The sequence below is a fragment of the Oryzias melastigma genome, linkage group LG24, assembly GCF_002922805.2.
Source record: "Oryzias melastigma strain HK-1 linkage group LG24, ASM292280v2, whole genome shotgun sequence".
Taxonomy (NCBI): domain Eukaryota; kingdom Metazoa; phylum Chordata; class Actinopteri; order Beloniformes; family Adrianichthyidae; genus Oryzias; species Oryzias melastigma.
The window spans coordinates 11,393,689-11,413,637 of record NC_050535.1 but is presented as its reverse complement, the minus strand read 5'-3'; the positions used below and the strand labels follow the sequence as shown (position 1 = coordinate 11,413,637).

Genomic DNA, 19,949 nt, shown 5'->3' with positions numbered 1-19,949 from the left:
ATTGAATTTGTGATATTGGGCTATATAAATAAAATTGAAAAAAAATTGAAATTGATTTGAAATCTGAATTCTGATATTAGAAAGTGAAATAGGGAAGAAAAAGACGCTGTCACAAAATGTTGTTGGTGTTATAAGAACAGAAGCTATGACCTCTGTCGTCTAAATAGTACTGCAGTCAACATTTTATTAAAAAAACACTAATTGATGCAAAAATTCAACAATAAATGCTGGTTTAAAAAAAATCTGCATATGTTTTGTAAAATCAAACTGACAGAAAAGCTTTTCTATAATCAACAAAGCTCTTATTGCACGTCTTCTGCTTCTAGCTAAAATGCTATAAGCAGAAATAAGACGAAGTATTAAATGAAAATGGCAATAAAATGAAATTAAACAAAAAAAGAATAATTTTAAAATACTTAAATGCTAAATGGTAGTATCCTTCCTTTTTAAAAGTTCTCAAAAGCTGAAGCCATGGACCTACTTAGCTCACGTCTTAATGCTTGTTTTTTGTCCAGATAATAAAGCAAAAATTCGCTTTAAAATCTTGATAGTTTAATTTCTCTGGTTTTTCGTCTTCTTGTGTCTCATTTCCTTCTTCTAATGTTCTCTTCTGTGTTTCTCTTCTGCTGCATCCCAGTCTTCAAAATGATCAAATTCACCAAACAGGTTAAAGGAAACTATAAAATCCCTCCTGTCTTTTTTATTATCTTGCTGCTGTGATAAACTGTAGAATAAAGTATATCAACAAATCTAGTATGGTATTTATAAGAAGTTTGTGGTTAATACTTTTTGGATTTCTCGAAAAAGTGTCCCTACTGTTTTTCAGTGTGGTTAAATTACAGCACTCAATATTTTTTTTTGTTTGATTGTTTATTTGTTAGTTTTTCTTTTGGAGATTGAAAAAATAATCCCCCTAGTGGCGTAAAAGTAAGAGTTGGAAGTCTGTTAAAATAAATAATGATAATAATAAAAACACCTCAGAAAGCCACGTTTTTAGTTATATTTGGATCTTTTTACTCCCCTTGTAATATCATAAATTTCAATGAAAATCCAAAATGAGGCGTTTCACAGCAATTATTAGACTAAAAATAATCAATTGCGTGACAGCACTAATTGTAAATGTGCTAACAGGGTGTTGAGCTGTGGTTGTTGTGTGTGTGTTAGAAACGGGTTGGGAGTTTGCGTAATTAGGGGTGTCTAATTATAGTATTAATTGTGATTAATTACAGACAAATTAGCATTTTTTTTATTATTGCTTTAATCTAATTTTTAGTCTATAGCTATTGTCATGTTCTTAAATTTAACAAAGGTCCAACTGTTTACATGGATGAACGTTTTATTTGAACTCAGTTGAAACGCTGATGTGTTAAATTTGAGCTTTCTGGGGTGGATGTTTTGTTTTGTTTTTTCTTAATTGAGATTGATAAAAATAAAGCCTCCTGTTGGTGTAAAAGTAAAGGCTGACTTCATAAAGTGTGGAGACCCCATTTCTTATCTTTATACATATTTATGCAACGTATATTCAATCGTTTTTACATATTGTTCAACTGATGAAGCAACCTCTGAGGAAAGTTATATTATTATAACTTTAGTTTATGTTTACTTTAGCTTAGGTATTTTCTACAGTGCAGCAGGACGATTTTGTTCGCCTGCGTGACAGAAACCAGGAAGAGAGACAGGTTAACTTCATCGATTGGAAACGACATCCAGATAGTAGCACAAAACATGTGAATTTATATGAAAAAATATAAAAATGAGGCTTTTTACATTGAATAGTTGGTTAAAAATAATTGGGTTTCAAATAGATTAATTAGATTAAGTACAGGTCACGATTAATTAATCACACAAAAAAAATAATGGCATGCCAGCACTTAATGCAATCACAGTAATATATATATATACCGTATTTTTCGGACTATAAGTCGCACCGGAGTATAAGTCGCAGGGGCCAAAAAATGCATAATGAAGAAGAAAAAACCATACATAAGTCGCACTGGAGTATAAGTCGCATTTTTTTCAAGTAATTTATTTTACAAACTGATTGAAAAAAACGATATTACATCATCCTGGAAGGTAAGTTATAACATTCATAAGTGAATAGAAAACAGGCTGAATATGTGTCAACACATATTCACATTTAAGCATCATGAAAAAAACGAAAAGGTGTAGCATTTATATAACATAACAGTTTTATTTAACTATAGCCTCAAGAACTCATCAACTTTGTATCTTTACTGTAATTAATTGCACACAATCTCACTCCATATCACTAAATCCATTAAATTCTTCGTCCTCTGTGTCACGTCTGAATAACTAAAGTAAATAAAGTAATTGCATAGATCACCATAAGAGGGCACTCTAGACTTACGGTCCATATCTCATCATTAAAAATTCGTATATAAGTCGCACTGGAGTATAAGTCGCAGGGACGTTCAATCTATGAAAAAAACCGCGACTTATAGTCCGGAAAATACGGTATATATAGCAAGAGATTTTTTTTTTGCAGTATCAGTCTATATTTTTTGTTTCAAACAATATTGAGAGTTACAGATATTGCAAATACCCTAATGTGTTGCACGTTGAACTGTTTTTTTTTTTTTTACACATCACTAACAAAGTTGAAAGTTAGCATAGTTCCTGTAATGTTTATTTTAGTTAATTAGTTAATTTTTTGGGTTGGGAGTTGCTTCTAACGTGGCTAACATGTAGCGTGTCACAAGTTCTAGAGTTGCTGTGTTCATTACATCTGACTGACTGATTAACCCTGACTCGTCTCACTTAATGTGTCTTATAGTTCAGTATAAGTTCAAATATATACATATAATTCATTGACGGTGCACTTTATAATCTAGTGTGGCTTATAGTGTGTAAAATATGGTGGTTATTGTGTAATACATGTTCATAGGCAGATTAAATTCAGTATTTATTTAGTTATAAATTAAACTTAATCTATTTATTTTGTGGTGAAGTCCTACATTCTTTTTAGATTTGGGAAAACTGTGGATAAAAACAGAGTGACAAGAATCAAACGGGTGAGCTGTAAGCTTCAGTGGGGTGAGTAATAATTGGCCGTGGGACACTTTATGTAAGCTTCAAGCAACACCTTTTATATGTGAAGAGCTGCAGGCGCTGGATTTTTTCAGTCATAAAAAGTTGAAGAACTAGACAAGTTCACATTCAGCTAACAAGATGCTTAATTAGTCTCCAGCATTGATTTGTGAATCGAAGCTAATTGATCTGAGACAAAGGTCATAAAAACTTCAGTTTGTTTGTAAAAAATAAAGCTGTTTTTTCCATCTTAGAGATTTTATTCACACCTTTGGCATGCAGTGGACTGAAAATGTGCAATGTTTTTATTTAATTAGCACGGTGTAATAATAATAATAAGTGTTTTAATCATTTAATTATCATTGCTGTAAACCTCTTGTGTGGTCTGAGGATCAAGAGTCTTTAATGGTCTGAATTAAAAAAAAGATAAGAAGCATTCTTGTGTTTGTTTTAAAATGACCAGACTTATTCTGACATAATTCTACTTTATGGATAAAATCAGTGTCTACAATACATATTTTATCAATGTGCAGAAAAACTTTATATAGGAATATAGAAAAACTTTCCATTGAAGAGTGACAAAACAATTGAGATTAAGATCCAGAAAAAGACATTTCAGTCTTTTTTTCCCATTTTTAAAAGTTTTACCATTTTATGCCAACATCTATTTGCAAATTGAAAACAAACCTTTCCTCTGTTTTATTTAAATATGTTTTGACAGATGTCTTAAGCTTTCATCATAATAGTGCAACATGGATTTCCTCACATTTTTCCTTAACAAGGTAAACAGATTTTCTTCGTCCTGACAGGTGAATTGTTATGAGGAGTACAGCGTCGATCAGCTGTCACAATCACAGAGCATCAAACTCTCCCTAACTACAGATGGTTATTGTGCTGGGCATTTTCAAGGAATAATAAACAGCAGCAGCTAAAAAAAAATCACAAGTTAAAAGCTGGTAAAAAAAATGTAATGAAATTATGCTAGAATTTATTTTAGATTTCTCTAATTCTTGTTAAAATGTTGCATCTGTTGATATCATGTAACAGAAGGTAAATTGTTTCAAAGTTTCTGACATTATGTTCAAACTTTCATACTTTAAAATCTGAAAATCTATTGAATGTGAGCCAAGAGAAACTTTCGCTGAACTTTGGAAAGAAAAAATACTTGAATATACCCTAGTCTTAGTTTAAATTTTCTACCTTTCATTTGGTAATATTTTTTAAAAGCTGTTTTAATGATAATAATGCATCTATGAATGATCCATGCCACTAGAAAGAAGTCTGCCTTTCTAAAACATCCCTAAATACTCAATAGAATGCAGTGGCGTACCGCCAGGGCCTGCAAAGCCTTCAGTGAAGGCCTAAAATTGTCTGAAAAGAAGTGTCTAATGCATGCAAGGGAAATCTACCGCTGATCTCCTTTAGGCCTTGACTGCATATGTGCGTTAAAGGCTTCTGCGCAAGAATCTATTTCAGTTTCTGGCCTCTATGTACAAAATGCCCAGCCAATGAAAAGTTAAACCAGTTGAACTTTGACGAATCAGGGACTCAGATTTGGTAGTGATGTATGGTTAGCGTCCTTTTCAAAACACATACAAGCGTTTGAATCATGAAGGAAAAATTAATAATTGCGGTTTGTCCTCTGCTTTCAACATCATTTTGAGGTTGAAATGAACTTTTTCATGTATCAGAAAAATCCTGGAGTATAATTTCCAAGATTTACACCGCTTCAAGATTACGAGGCAAGCCTTTTCCAACTATGAGTACATGTGCAATCGTGTTGATAGCGACAGTGTGAACACCATATGCTAAAAGCGCCTTCAAAAACCAACGTTTGAACATTTGTGTAGCATAAAACTCTTAAAAATGGTTCTTCTTTTGTGATGAGAACAATCAGATGTTTAAAACAACGAAGAATGAATAAATCTAGCAGGAATCAAACATCATCTGCTTCACATTCCTCCTGCCTGAAGAGCACAAACCAGATTGAAGAGCGTAGTGAAAACAACACAAAAAGCAGACTGTATATCTTGTTATTTTCATGTGCTCATATGATGCAGAGCAGCAGGAAAAACACATCACAGCAAAAAAAAATGTAATAATAAATAAAGGTGGCTCTCAGCCAGGACTGAACGGTGGGAGAATTTCCATATGGACCAAACAGATTTGAAGAAAAATGATCTGTTCTGCTATGTTGCAAAATGATATTTTTTTCTGGAAAAAAAGTGCATGTAACTTCTCAATCCCCCAGAGGATAAATTACTAATCACTTAATTCTACATTAAAAAAAAAAAAAGTGTCAGTCAATTATTATGCAGAAAGCATTAAAAACTAGGCTTAAAACGGCGCTAATTCAAAGTTTGAATGTGTTTCTCTGTTTGTTTAATCCTTTTGAAGCCCCATTGTGATAAATCTGATCCTTTCTTTCTTTGTTCAGTTTAAGCCAGTAAAATTGTGTGTTTTCTTTTCCCTTTGCGCTCCTAACAGCTCCGCTTGCGTTGCGAGTTTGTTAAAAGCCTGAGGGTCCCGTGAGAATGTCTAGCAGATGTTATCACAACACATTTTGTTACTCCCCTTTTGTTTTGTTACAGCTTGTAAACATTTAGCCTAAAAGCACGAGAAAGAAGTATCGTTTTGGAGCAACGAAAGGCCTCAAAGTAAAGTTTAAAGTTGTTTTTACAAAAAGTTTTACCAAAAGAACAGGAACATCAAGGGAGTTGGTGGTGGTGAGGGGTATGGGGTACAAAGGAGGGAAAACTTTTGAAACGTGTCGGTCATTTCTTTGAATGGAAACCACTTAAAAAAAAGAGGAAAAACTACTTTACATTAGCATAAATTTGTGTATTTTTTTGTATTTTTAGTAGCATAAATTTCCATACATTTTAATAAGCAAAAATAGGGATGAGCGATAAATCGGTGCCACTATTAGTATCGGCCGATACTGAAAAAAATCCACCGATATTGTTCTGACTGTTTTCAGATACACTTTATTTTTTACGTGGATACATGTTTTTATGTATATTTTATATTTGATAAGGATACACATTGTTCCTAATAGATCCCTGGACATAGAAAGGTTATGATTTACAGTTATGTCTAATTGTCAGTAAATAGTCTGAATATAGATATACAGTAAGTTACAATTAGTGACACTTGTTCCTATGAGATCCTCTGCTGTATGTTAAAGCGGTCATGAACAATGTGATTGTACAGTAAAAGAAAAGTTGTGCAGTTTTCATACAGAAACAAAAAACTAATATAAACTTGGTTTTAGTTTAGACACTTAAATATAGGTATAATTATCGGGTACTGGCCACAGTTATTATCGATATTGGAAAAAATGGTATCATTCCTAAGCCAAAATAAGTGTAAATGTCCCTTTTTTGGGGCAAAATAACATATTTTTTGATGACAGGAAGACATTTTAAGAGCTAGAATATTTTGATTTGGGAATTTTGGGGGAAAAACAAGACATACATGAATCTAGTCGACTACATCTAGATGCATCGGAGAGTGAAGCTCGATTTTTTTTGGATCTGTTACTGATACTCAAGATACTCAAGATACCCAATACTCAAGAATCCAATTTTAAGCTTAATTTTGTTTATATATCTTTCATCATAAAAATGCAACAAAAACATGTTAAAAACACCAAAAACATGAAAATGCAAAAATAATATTAATTATTAACCAAAAGGTTAATTCACATTTAGAGCTTGTAAAAAAATGTCTAAAAATAAATTTAAAGAAATCTAAATAATGATATAAAAGTATTAAATATTATTAAATTCACATTCTCCACATTATAGATTAAGGTCTTTTATGCATCTTTGAAGGTAAACATGAATTTTCTTACCTCTATAAACCTGCACTAATTGAAAACGATGTGATACTTTGGGTGTTTGTCAGATTTACCAGCAGCTGTGTTTCATCCAGTTACAAAAGCCACATCCAAAACACGGTCTTATGAAAGCGAGGATTACCAGCATGTCGGCTTGATTAGAGTTATTTAGTCTCAGTTTGCTGGCAGATGTTTTACTCGCTACCCGCAAATTACTGTGTTTCAAGCTATATTTTCCTGCTGATTGGAAACTTTCTTTTTTTCTGGTACATTTGAGTGCATCATTTTTGTCATAGCAAAATCAAACTCCGAGGCTGTGATTGCACTCCGTTTCATACCCCCTCACCACCACTAACTCCTCGGAGGTTTTGGTTCAGAGAGCAGCGCACTTGTTCCATGGTGATGATTGAACAAGATCCTTCAGGATAATCCTCATTCTAAGAATGAGGTATGCACTTAGGAGAAAAAGAAAAAACAATTCTTTGAACTTCCAGTTGTTGCACTAATGTATCACAGCAGAACAGATTGAAGCTGCTCCTTCGAGAGAATAAAATCCTCTTATTTTCATACCTGCCAATTTAAATAAAGTGTATTTTTATGATAACATGATCTCTATACGGGAAAACATGTTCATATAGTAAAGTTGTAAAGTTGTTTAATAGCCATAAAACACGATTCCAGCCTTTTTCTTTAGATTGTGTCTATTCCTAGTTTAAGTTGAAAGAGCCTCAGATCACAGAGTTCTGGTCCAAGGCTGCTGCTAACTTCACAACCACGCACTGTTCAATCTCGGTTTTTAATCATGTCTCTGTCAGACATTCCTATCAGCAGAATATTAAAAATCAATTCATAGAAATCTTTAGGGAGCTGCGTCGCTATTATAACTGAGAAACTCTGATGCAGGTGGAATCCAGCAATCAACAACACGGCAGACAGAAGTGTTGTTGATGTTCTATCAACACATACTGACACACGGCTTCATACCCAGCTATAGAAACTCTTTAATAACACAAACTCTGGATTTCCTAGTTTTTAAATTAGACATTTTGCTTGTAACAATGTTGGAAAACGGTCCTTGCAGGAGCCTTGAGCTCATGCATGAACCTGTTGTATGCTGAGAACTGAAGTATTTTCTTACTTTTTACATAGAGACTCCATATAAAAACCACCACACTGATTTTGAATTGGAGTTTAAATAGATCTTCTGCTGCCTTCTGTTCAAAGGTAATTAAATATTTAAACAATTAATATATTGTATTGAACTCTGGTGGAAGTAGGCCTTAAATATGGATTAATTGTGGTTGTGTATACTGTTGTGAGGTACACAGCGATCTTTGAAAATGTCAGTCTGCTTTTTTTTATGAGTTTCAAATAAGGTTGGACGTTATTGTAAATATGCTGACGTTGGTACTGGTACTGGTATCGGTGTTGGACTGTGCTTCTTTGGGTGCTATTAACAGGCTTGGTTAGCATTTAAGTACAGATAGTTTTGTGGAGGCCACCAATAGGTCCACCACCCTGCCCATGAAAATTTAAAAAAGCCTCTTTTAAAGCAGAAATTTGAGCTTTCATATAAACATTACAACTGATGTCATTTCCCTTCCCCTTCCGTGTCCCAACAAACATTAAAATGATGTTGAAAGCAGACTTTACAGTCTTTTATTTCTTGTTCAAAATCTGAAATAAATAAATGTTACCACTCTCTGAGCAGCCTCTAATGGTCTTTTGAGGAACTGCAACATATGGAATTTTCTTTGCTTCAAAAAGTTTGGACTTGTTGATTATACAGACTATAAATGTGTATTTTTATCAAAAATTAACAAAACTCCCAATTTGTTAACAATTTAGCTATATATATTTTGTGGAAAGGCTTATTAAAAGGTTATTAGTCCAACAAAATGCTACCATGGCCCTATAGTACATTAAAAGGCCAAAGCTAAAGGATAGTTGTGGAATTTCAAAACCAAATTATCTCCTATTAAGACAATCTCCATATATATTACCAATTTTTTTAGTAAGATTTTTTTATATTTTTTAAAGATTTTTTTAAGTCCCTTTAATTGTAAATTGTAGATAATTAGCTGGCTACTCCGGCTAGTATGTGGTAGGGTTGGCATCAATTGGATGGTGACTAATTGATATTTATTACCAAATTTGTTATAGTTAGCCATCTTGTTTTTTGTTTTGTTTCAATGTTTTTCATATGGGTTTGTTTCTGTGCAGGTAATGCTGTGAATTCTCCTAGATCTTCGCCCCCTTTCCAAGGCTCTCCAAGGAGCTGTCACAGCTGCATGAAATTACTCATTTGTTTGCCTAATTTATAGGAGATGTCTCAGGTTCCCCGTGTTGGTACATCTCGTTTCCCTTCAGATTCCTTTATAGCCAACAATGAGGATTTTTCTAGTTTTGTTAGTTTTCTGGTTCCTAGACTTTTTTCTCCCACCAAAAAATAAACGATTTTGAACTTTTAATCTATTTCATTCCACTACTCCTTGCTCCTAGCTTCCCTCCAGCGAGCTAGCCATAATACTACTTCATGTCGGTAAGAGTTACTTCAGATTTTTCTAAGCAAAATTCACATGAAGTAAAATAGCCCTGGTTGGAAAACAAGCTAGCAAAAATCACTTAAATTAACATATTTTGTATTGCCAAACAATTTTGTTTCTGTTTCAATGCTAAAATCAAATGATAAAGAGAGAAATCTGACATGATTTCAGGTTCTTTTGTGATCTGTAAATCAGTGTGTGATGTAACAAAAACAAGTGCTGTATCTGTTAAAGCAACAACTTTTATTTTTGAGTTTTGTTCTTCAAGTTTAAGAAAAATCACTTCAGCCTTGAAATTCCTCTAACATATCGACTCTAAAGCCTTATTAGTTGCAAAAATAACTGGGTCAATAAATAAAGTACCCAATTTTTAAATGGAAATTTCTCACACTTTAGTTCAATTGGAATGCTAAAGCTTCATGTAGCCATAAATGAATTCAGAGCTTTTACTATGACTGAGTGCTATGACAACAATAAGATCTGCTGATACACCGTCTGCCTGAAGCATGTCTGGATAGGCTTTACTTCCCAGGAAAAGCTCAGTAATTTGATTTTCTATCAAATCTTCCTAATTGTAGTTCATCATCTGCACATAAAGAACGACGGGTCTTTAGACAAAACACAGATTCAATAGATTACACAAAAGCTACACAATCCCTAATAATACAACAGACTTTCCATTACTAAAAGGAGACAAATTGAATTATTTTATACAGTTCTGGTTTTTGGGTCCAGATCCCTAAAGATGGGCTTAATGTGAGAGGAAGAACCACCGTTAAACTGAGTGGAAACTCCACCAGCTGAACTATATCACTGACAAATCAACAGGTAGAAAAATGTATTAAGTCAAGTTTCCAGGCCAAACAAGATTTAGTAGTTTGAACTACATAGTAAAACCGGCATTATAATCACTCTAAACTCCACACTTGAAAGATAAACTTTCTGAGCTGCAACCAACGGTTGTACAAACGAGGTGAATGAGAGAGGTGGACAGTTGTATTGAAGATTGAAGACGTACGGTACAGTAAGTTCTGCTTTTTGCTGTCCCAATCTTGGCAGGTTAAAGTATCAACATAATCTTGCATTTTGTCAAATGGCAAAAACTATTCTGATAGTTAGAACACCCAAAGTAAGGTGGCGAGATTGGACAGGCCATTTCACCTAAAAAGATCCCACCAATATCTGTTACATTTTTAAATTTAAATAATAAAATAAGTTGGTTTATGAAATGGCACCTACTAAACTACTAAATCAAACCAAAGAGGAGAAAACATTTTTGGAATCTGACTGTAAGAAGTTTTTTAAAAGATTAAAAGTGACATTACAGTGAATGGAGATGCTAGTGTAGCCTGCCCCTTAGAGGTTACTTAAATTAAACTGGCTGTATTATATCTTAATTACATCAATCTTGCAAAGAGTTACATATTGATGGTAGCAGATGTGTTTTAGAACACAGAGTTCCAGCATTTACCAAAATGCTACAATCCATTACTACTCGACCAGCCTCTTAGTGGCTAATTGGTGAACTGACCTGGCTCCTGTTAATTACACATTGGCTACAGCAGGGAACAACTACAACAGCATTTACCTGTATGTTACAGCCCCTCATAAAGTTGGAGACTGTCCAAAACTTTATCTTTTTTTTTTTTTTTTTTTTTTACAGAAACTCTGTAGAACGTCTGAAAGAAACTCTGAAAGTCAAGAATGATCAACAAAAAGATTTCAAGTGACAGCATGAGGCGTGGGAGAAAATCGAGAACCTTCTTTCAGGTTTGCTGACATTTTGGTTGCTCTTTCACAAATGCCGCTGGCAATTTTTGCAAGCTGTCACAGTCCACTGAGATCCAACCTTTTATTTCTTGAGCAAAAGAGGTTCAGGTCATTTTCTACAACGCAGTGTCATACCCATATCAAAGGTGACACAGTTTCTTTAGGGAATTGATCTCAAAACAGCTGTTTGGCAAAGCTAACTGTAAATACTGACATTGTATGTATTCTTGTTATGAGAGAAGCAGGTCTAAAATGCTCTGGGAACTTTGTAATCCTGGAGTTTATAACTACGTAGAGGAACCTGTAAAAATCCCTGCTCAGGTCATACACCCATCCCAGTTCCCCAAAGGGGTGCAGTTAATTAAGCACTTTTCTTCAAAACAAGTAAGCAGACAAATGTGGGACCCTCCTAACTTCCAGACATTTTCAAAATAAATGTCACTGCTTTACACATATCAATGCAGGAGTTGATGGTCCACACTTTTCTTTGGTTTTGAGTTGCCACAAACCAGGACTTTACAGTTCCTCAAGAGACCACTGAAGACAGTCAAAACTGATGCATTTTCAATGGACTCCCATGTTAAAAAGTGTAATTTCACACCAACAATAAACGTGAGGTCACTTTTTTCAATCTATCACAAGGATCTTATAGAGTTCATAGTCTGACTGATTTAGGGGTGCTTTTTTGGCTGTTGAAGTTAGCTCCCTAATTCTTGAAACTTTGGTTAACCTTCCCTTCTAACTTTAAATGTTTTGGGGGTTTTTTGGGTGACATCAGAGATTACCTGTCCAGTTTGAACAGGATTGTGGTGAATTTGAACTGACTTTCAAACAGCCAAAAAAATGAGCTCATTATCAAGACAAACTATCTGGTCCGCTTTAGTGTTGAAAAGTTAAACTGAAAAAAATACTTTAAAACATGTTTTTCTGAAGAACATAAACAAGTTTTTTGTATGTGATGGGAAGCTACTGGAGTGAAATTTTAATATTTGACTATAATGCAAACTGCCCCTGTCCAGTCAATCAGAGTCTAGGATCTTCTTCCAGCTAATCAGTGGTGAGTGCGGCCGAGATAGCAGGAAAATAATCAGGGAAGTTGATCTCAAGGAGCACGATTGAGCATACAGATGCACTCCCCTAACAAGTGGAGAATTTCTCTGCATTCTTAATTCATTCCACTCAAAAAAGATCAAACACCAACAATGCAACAACATATTTGCCTTAGATATTTAGATTAATTCCCTCGGGAAAAAACAATGGCAGAAAATAACTCTTGGCCTAAGACTTTAGTAATTGTTCTGTGCACACAAAGACATAGGTGTTATGGAATTTCCCGTCATAAATAAGAACCACTTTGTGCTTCCGTTATAGGAAGCCAAGGTAAACCTAAACCTCTACTTGGCTTCCTGTGTTTTTGCACACCAGCATCTGGAGAGTTGACTCGATCCTGTCCTTAAGGGCCAGATCAAGCTTTACACCTTTCCCTGAAAACGTGGGTGTCATGACGCTGGTTTTAAGGTTGACTGTGACAACAACACCAAACAAGAGTACATCAGTGCGACTGACCTATGATGCAGATGTAAAAAGCTGCGACGATGTCTGCCTCTCTGGAGAGTCTGGAGGCAAAAGGGTCACCGCGGAGGAGGTAATGCGGGACATACGAAGAGTGGGGCCACGATGTGTTCTCCATTACTGTCGTCAGTATGGAAGTTCCTGAGAAAAGAAGAAAACATTCAACAGCTCAAAAACATCATTGGGAACTTGGGGTAGATAGAAGGCAACAGTGGAGCCTCATGAGAACAGAATGCGGAACTTGAGTCCAAAGCCTTCATGGTCTGTTCTTTAAAGCCAGAAGTTAAGAGAAATGTAAAAATAAACATTGGTTAACTCTAACTACTGGCCACAACAATTGTTCGTGCTCATACTTGTACTGTATTGTACTGACACTGTATTCTTTTAGTAAGCCAACAAAAACATTTCACTGTTTGTCTATATATACAGATATATAAAAACGTTCTTATTTGGTCTTCATGAGTCTAAGACACGACTGAAACAAAACAATATAGAATTCTCTTTGAAAAAAGTCACAGAATTTTTCATGGAAAACTAAAAACTTTATATATGAAAACAGTCGGAGTAACGTTTGTTTTCTAATTTTTAAAAAGATTATCATAAGGAAAAAAGTATTAGACTAAATTTAACCTCATATTAATTCAAAAATATATTTTTCAATGGAACAAAACATATTAAAAGTGATAAAAAATGTTAAAGTAGTTCAAGTTTGGGTTACTTTAGCACCCCATTTACTCTTATTTAAAACAAATAGGAACCATTAAGAACATTTTGAAGTGACACAAGAGTTAAATATATGTTCAGGTGAAGATCTAGTTCAGAAACATCTTGACTTCCTTACTGTCAAGATGTAAAGTAAACCTGTAAAATGAGAGATTTACATGGACCATATTCATGATCAGAGATGGTCAGAAGCAGCTAATACAGGCAAACCCCTAGAAATAAATGCAGCAAAGTGGAAAAGGAAGCAGTGCATGATGTTTGTTTATGGCAGACTGAAGGAAACGTGCGATAGATACTGGTCAGGTGGATGAAACTAGAGAGTGACAACTAAGAGCCCACCTGGGAGAGCAGCTTACAGTTTCTCAGATTATTGCCTGTGCACACTTAAGGCTACATATAATCGTGGTGAGAACATACTGTGTATTTCGCACAGTTCTCTAGGAGAACAGTGTAGAAACGACATTTGAAAGGAAAAAAAATGCACACTTTTGCCAACAGAAGCAGGAGAACATGGATAGAAATGCAGTCTGTCCATTGGAGATTGGTCGCAGGAGGTTTGTGTTCCGTAAACTTAGTCTGAGCTAATGGAACTGGGTATTACGTCTAAAACAAGTGATTAACAAAATGGCCGACACCGCTGTTGGCTGTAGAGAGTTATGAAACAAAAGAAACGTCAGGGTGGGGTGTCCTATGAATACAAACCAGAGGGATGTCTGGGTGTTGACTTTCTTTGGACTAAGCAAACTCTTCAACTATTTATGCAATTTGACGTGATTCTGAAGCAGAGAAAAACAGTCTTGTGCTGAAATGTAACACTTTATGGCATTGAAGCATTAATCCAAGTTACGTAAATCTGCCGATTCTGTTGCAAAGCTAACCGTTGCACGGGTTTGTAACGCTTTACGTTAGTAATATGTTGCATGTCGATGCATAGCCGATATGAAAAGCCTGTTTTCTCAGTATCAGAATCAACAGATTCACAATAATTGCGTAAAGGGTCGAGGAGTTACGGTATGTCAAAGGGTTGATAAAACGTTTAGTTGCCTATTTGTGCATTAGTATAACTGAAGTGTTGGGAAATGGAGAGATGTAGGACTGCTTGTTGTATTCTGTGTATTCAAGTTAGGTTAGATCTTGGATATTGATGTCTTAGACCAGGGATCTCAAACTGCATGTCCCCATTTCTTTGATGATAGCTTTGTATTTGTTTTGTGATGTGTCAGCTTACTTTTTGCTTAGAACTTTGCATTTGCTTTTGTCGTTGGATCTGGTCATCAGAAAAGTCCTTAGCAACAGTTGCTAGCATCATTAGCTTCTGTCGTTTCACAGTAGTACCCAAACGTGAAGAAATGTTCAATATACTTGTTGAATAGACATAAACAATGAATCAAAGATATAACCCCGAAAACATATTTTTGGCCCAAATGGAACCCCATACACCCAGCCTCAGACAGACGCTGCCTTCAGTGGCCCCTGGGTAAATTGCATTTGAGAACCCCATCTTAGACGGTGTCCCACATCTACGATCAACCTCTTTTTTTCTGCCTCCTCTTCTCTTCTTATGAATAATGTTTATCTCAATGAGCCAAAACTAGCTGGGTAGAGTTGAGTCTTTTCTGACTTTTCTCTTTGGGCATGTCTGCCTCTTTTTTCACTTTAAGTGCCCCATAACTCATTTTTTCTTGGGTTATGGTGGCAGACAAAAAGGTGGCTGGTTCTGAAGTAATGAAACACACGGTTGGGTCTTCTTGGTGTCATGGGCCAAACCCAAGAAAACATCAATTACTGAGAGGAAGCCCTGCTTGAACCCTTACACCCAAGACAATTGTGAGTTATTTTAGAGTGTGGAGCATGAATGCTAGACAGAATGTAAAAACGGTACTGCTCTTTCTTTCAGGTGGACTTTTTATTACTGTATTTTTTGGACCGTATACTTCAAATCCTTTAATTTCTCAAAAATTAAAGGTGTGCCTTATGTATGAACTTTGGTCATACTTACTGACTTGGAACCAATTTACTAACACTCAAAAATCTGTCAAAATGTTTAAGTGTTACAATTAAACAATTATTTATTGTCAATAAAGTTTGATTTATCTATTGTATGTCTCTTTGCAAACACTACTTATTGAAGATAAAAGAACAGTTCACTAGGAAAACTTCCCATTAACTTCTCTGTTCAATTACTATCCTCTTGGCCCCTCTAGGCATTCTGGGTAGTGTAGTCCTCCCACAATTTATGACTGTTTTGTATCACTAAAAATAAGTTTTTTTTATTGATAGCACATTTACTTGTGTATTTGGTACACATGAAATATTTAGATCACATTTGCTCTGTTGTGATTTACTGCTGTGAGAATTTTTTTTCTTGAATAAGAACGTTTCTGTATGTGTGTACACTAATTGCTGTTCAATTCGCATGCTACCAATCCAATAGATTCAACACCAGAGCATTTCGCCGGCCATGAATCTCCCTGTGCGTCCTTGCAGTTGATGTCACTGCATACCATGTCACGTTTTGAAGGCTACGAGAGTTTTCACACCAAACAAAAGAATATAAAGTATTTTGGGCTTTCTAAGAAAATAGTAAAGAGCTATACAAGTAAACGCCATTTACCATTTAAAGGCCCAGAATCCTTGGTTACATAGTATTTCTGTACAGTTTAAACCAACATTTATTACAACCTTAATATGGCAAAGTAAATAAAAAGTTAGCACTGGTATTGAAATAATTATTAAATTACTCTGTACACTACGATCTAAGAATTAAAAGTAATGTTACCACTAAGATGACATTTACTGTTGGCAGTTTTTTTTGCTTTTGGATGTTATTAGGCCTTCAAAAATGAGTAAAATATCTGATTACCTTCAGGTGGTATTAGCAGTCTTATCGTCCGTGACTGAGGTCAAACTGGGACTGCTAGTTTTTTTTTTTTTGATAGGCTAAACTGTGCCTGTGGCTCTTTTGTATGAAATTGTTTAAAAATGATGTCACTGATTTCAAAAATTACAATGATGTTCTGCAGCCATTGTGGACTTCCTGTTTCTGGGGAGTCACATGAACTCCATCCCATTCCTCATCTCTGTACCTTCATTTAAAGGAACTGAAATAAGACTCCGCCTTCCAGAGTTACGTTAAAGCAAAGGAACAGAGTTGAGCTTCCAGGAGTAAATAATTACCAATAGAAAGATGGAAGATTTACTAAAAAAGGCCCAAAACAAAGAATATTTGATTATGGAAATTCCAGAAAATCAATTTCAAAGTTAAGTCTGTGTGTAGCTGATTATTATATTTTTTTTGTTATACCAATAATAACCTTCAGTGTGTTGATCGCAGAGCTAGATACAATAAATGATGTTGATTTCCAATCGTTCTCAGGCTATAAATGGGACATTTTAAATTAAATCAACAACTGTTAGTCAATTAGGTTTAGCAAAATATGAAATAAATCAAATTTTCAAACCCACATCCTCCTGATCAGAATCTTTGGAGGGTTGGATTGAGAATATACTCCTAAACAGGCATACTACCCCAATGGAAACTAATACAGTTTCCACCGAATCCACTGTTTATGAACAGAAAAAAACTCAAACACTCTTTTAAAAGTCGAAATGAATATAATTAGAGCTGGATATCACTGTCAAACTGATGAATCAATTACATTTCAATTAACAAATTCCTAATTTCTTTAAGAGTCAAACAATTCAATTTAATATCAACTCATTTATATTTTCTCAAACTTATTTGAAACGTTTATTTGAAAAAACAGGAATGAACGGTAAACAAAGCAGCTCAGATCCATCTGGGAAAACAGCTTGTTCCAAAGCTTTTGACCAAACTCCTACATCATCTTGGAGAAAAATAGTGGGGGAATTTTCCCAGGAGCCACCTGACAATCAACATAACCAGAGATTGCAGCAAAAGGTTAACCAAGAGGTTAAGAGACCAAAACCACCTCCAGAAATCCGAAGGTCTCACTCGTCCCGGTTAGGATTGGAGCTCAGGATCCCCAAAACTTTAAAGAAAATACTGTTGTTGATTAATGAGAAACTTTTTATAAGGTTTGTGTCTCCATTCTAGTGTCATAGGAATAACATTTTAGTAAAAGACTAGTCAAACATGGTGGTGGCAGTATAATGGTATGGGAGTGTGATAAAACAACCCCAAAAACTGTAAACATTTCTAATTTTGCAACAAACTTCTTGACTACTTTGATTAAGTTTTCTTTGTACCTCAAACAAATAAAGGATTTTGGATTCCAATGTTTACTTTCCACTTTCCTGATCAATGTCTAAAATGTTAGAAAGCGCAGATTTGACTCAGAAAAATGGCTGTCACTTTCATGACAGATTTCCTATGAAAAGAATCAATGCTGGTCTCTTTGTTGTTGGACAATATAAGGAAGAAAAAAAAAACCTTTTGTGAGAAAACTGAAGAACCAAAGAGAGCTGCTCTTGTGAACAGGATGAGCTCCTAACCGAGATAACTTATCATGATACTGCATTTATCTTCTGGGTGGTGCCATCGCTCTTACTTGGCTTATCTGATGTTACTTGGCTTATCTGATGGCTTTTTATCAAACAAAAGAGATATGGGAAGCTATGATAATACACCTCAACGTATGTGACCCCCAAAACGTTTTATTTTGAAATTACTGATTAAAAGGAAAGTATGAGCTTCTCTTGGAACATTTGAAGATATTCAAACTTTTTTTTTTGCTCTTTTTATGAAACCAAATAATCAAAACTACTAAAAAGTTTGAAGAAAATCATTTTGACAAGAGAAAATAAAAGTTTTCTCTAAACTTTTTTTGTAAAAAATCTTTATTTCTTCTAATTATAGAGCTATAACTGTAATTGGAATAGACCTTTAATATTTTTATTACACATTTAACAACTTATACATATATAAATTCATTTAAACATTTTTTACTTTTATTTTTGCCATTTTTACATGAGATTTTCCAATAACATTTTTTTAAATAATCAATTGAATCTTTTTTTTTTTTTTTTTTTTTAAAGCAAAGAGTGTTTTATCATATGCATCTCACATGAAACCTTCTGAGTGCAGACAGAGGTCTTCACAAGCACGCTATTGAAAAGTGCCTCTGTTTGGCCTCAAAAGAGCACAGTTACTGTGCAGTTAATGAATTTTCTGCTCTGGAAATGTGATCCCTTTCAAATCCCAGTTGGGAATTCTTCTTATGTTGTGCAACTGGGTGTTTATAAAATGCAAAAGGTGGGGTTACTTATGTGTCTGCAGCAGATGAGCATCAAAATAAAATTAAATACCTTTATTTTGAAATTTTAAATTATTTTTAATATTATTATTTTAACAGGTGCTGGAAAAATTTAAATAAATAAATGTTTCCACCTGTTCCTCATCACCTTTTAGATCAGAAAATCTAATTAAAACTTTTTTTCACTACATAGAACATTTTAGCAAATATTTAAAAATTATGAAATTATTTTTTCAGTATATTTTTATCATAAATTTTAAGTTTTGTTTGTTAATAGTCATAGCATGCCTCCAAACGTATCTTTCAAAAACTAAATTTAAGAATAACATTAATTTTAATATTTTCAAAGGGAAAATTGAATTTCAAAGTAATATTGCCGACCCCAATTAAAGCCAGAAACCCGCCGTCATTTTTAAATTACCTTTCGCTCATGCTCGTCAGTCATTCCGATGTACTTTAATGTCCTCGTCCGAACCACTGCAGGAATTAGACGGCTCCGTGACGCGTCAAAGCTCCGTGAAAGCTGCTGCAACTTGTGAGAGCCGCGGAGACGCCCTGCTGCTCCGGAGGAGGTCCAGCAGCGGCGGCAGCTCAGCCCGGCTTTAGAAAATTGGAGACCGGTAAGTGCCCGGAGCTACTTCCTGTCCACGTTTTCAAAATAAAAGGATTTTCCAGCCCGCTGCTTCTTTTCTTCACCTCCTTACGTAATTTTCAATGCCAGGATTTTTAGGACACCTTTTTCTGCTTGTGTAATAGATATAAAATTAATAAATGAGATTACTAACCAAGAAAAGCACCGTTTATGTGTTTAAAACAGATGTAATCTAAATAAGAACAAACCCCAAATGTGATGCTAAACAGGAAGTACCAATGGGTTGCACTTCCATCAGAGATCACTAGAGGCTGGTTCCAGAAGGAAAAAATGTCCCTTTGAGTTCCATGTTAAAAATTATAGTAATATAACAGCTTTTTGATAGCAAAACAATTGTTTAAACTTTTTTTCCATGTTTATTACAATAATTCTTCACATCAATCTTGCCAAAAATGTGGGTGGGGTTAAATCAGATTATTATTTTTTTTTTTAGAAAGTGATTTTTTGCATTATTAGCAGTGAGTCTTTTTCACTTCAGATTTCACATCTGTGTACATTACTTTAAACAAATTCCAAGTTTCTAAAGTTTTATTAAACTTTTTCAACAATTTTGTTTTCAA

The 19,949-nt window shown here is 34.6% G+C and overlaps 1 protein-coding gene across 1 annotated transcript in view; it reads right to left on the bottom strand.

The window, feature by feature from the left end:
* opn5 (opsin 5) overlaps positions 1–19,491 on the bottom strand; it is a 39,384-nt gene extending 19,893 nt beyond the window's left edge. Inside the window, exons 1-2 of the mRNA XM_024290483.2 lie at positions 19,159–19,491; positions 12,772–12,918 (exon numbers count right to left, since the gene is read on the bottom strand). Of these exons, the coding sequence (XP_024146251.1) occupies positions 12,772–12,895 (124 nt within the window). The 5' untranslated portion in view covers positions 12,896–12,918; positions 19,159–19,491. The remainder of the gene's footprint in view (positions 1–12,771; positions 12,919–19,158) is intronic.
* Between the last annotated feature and the right edge of the window lie 458 nt (positions 19,492–19,949).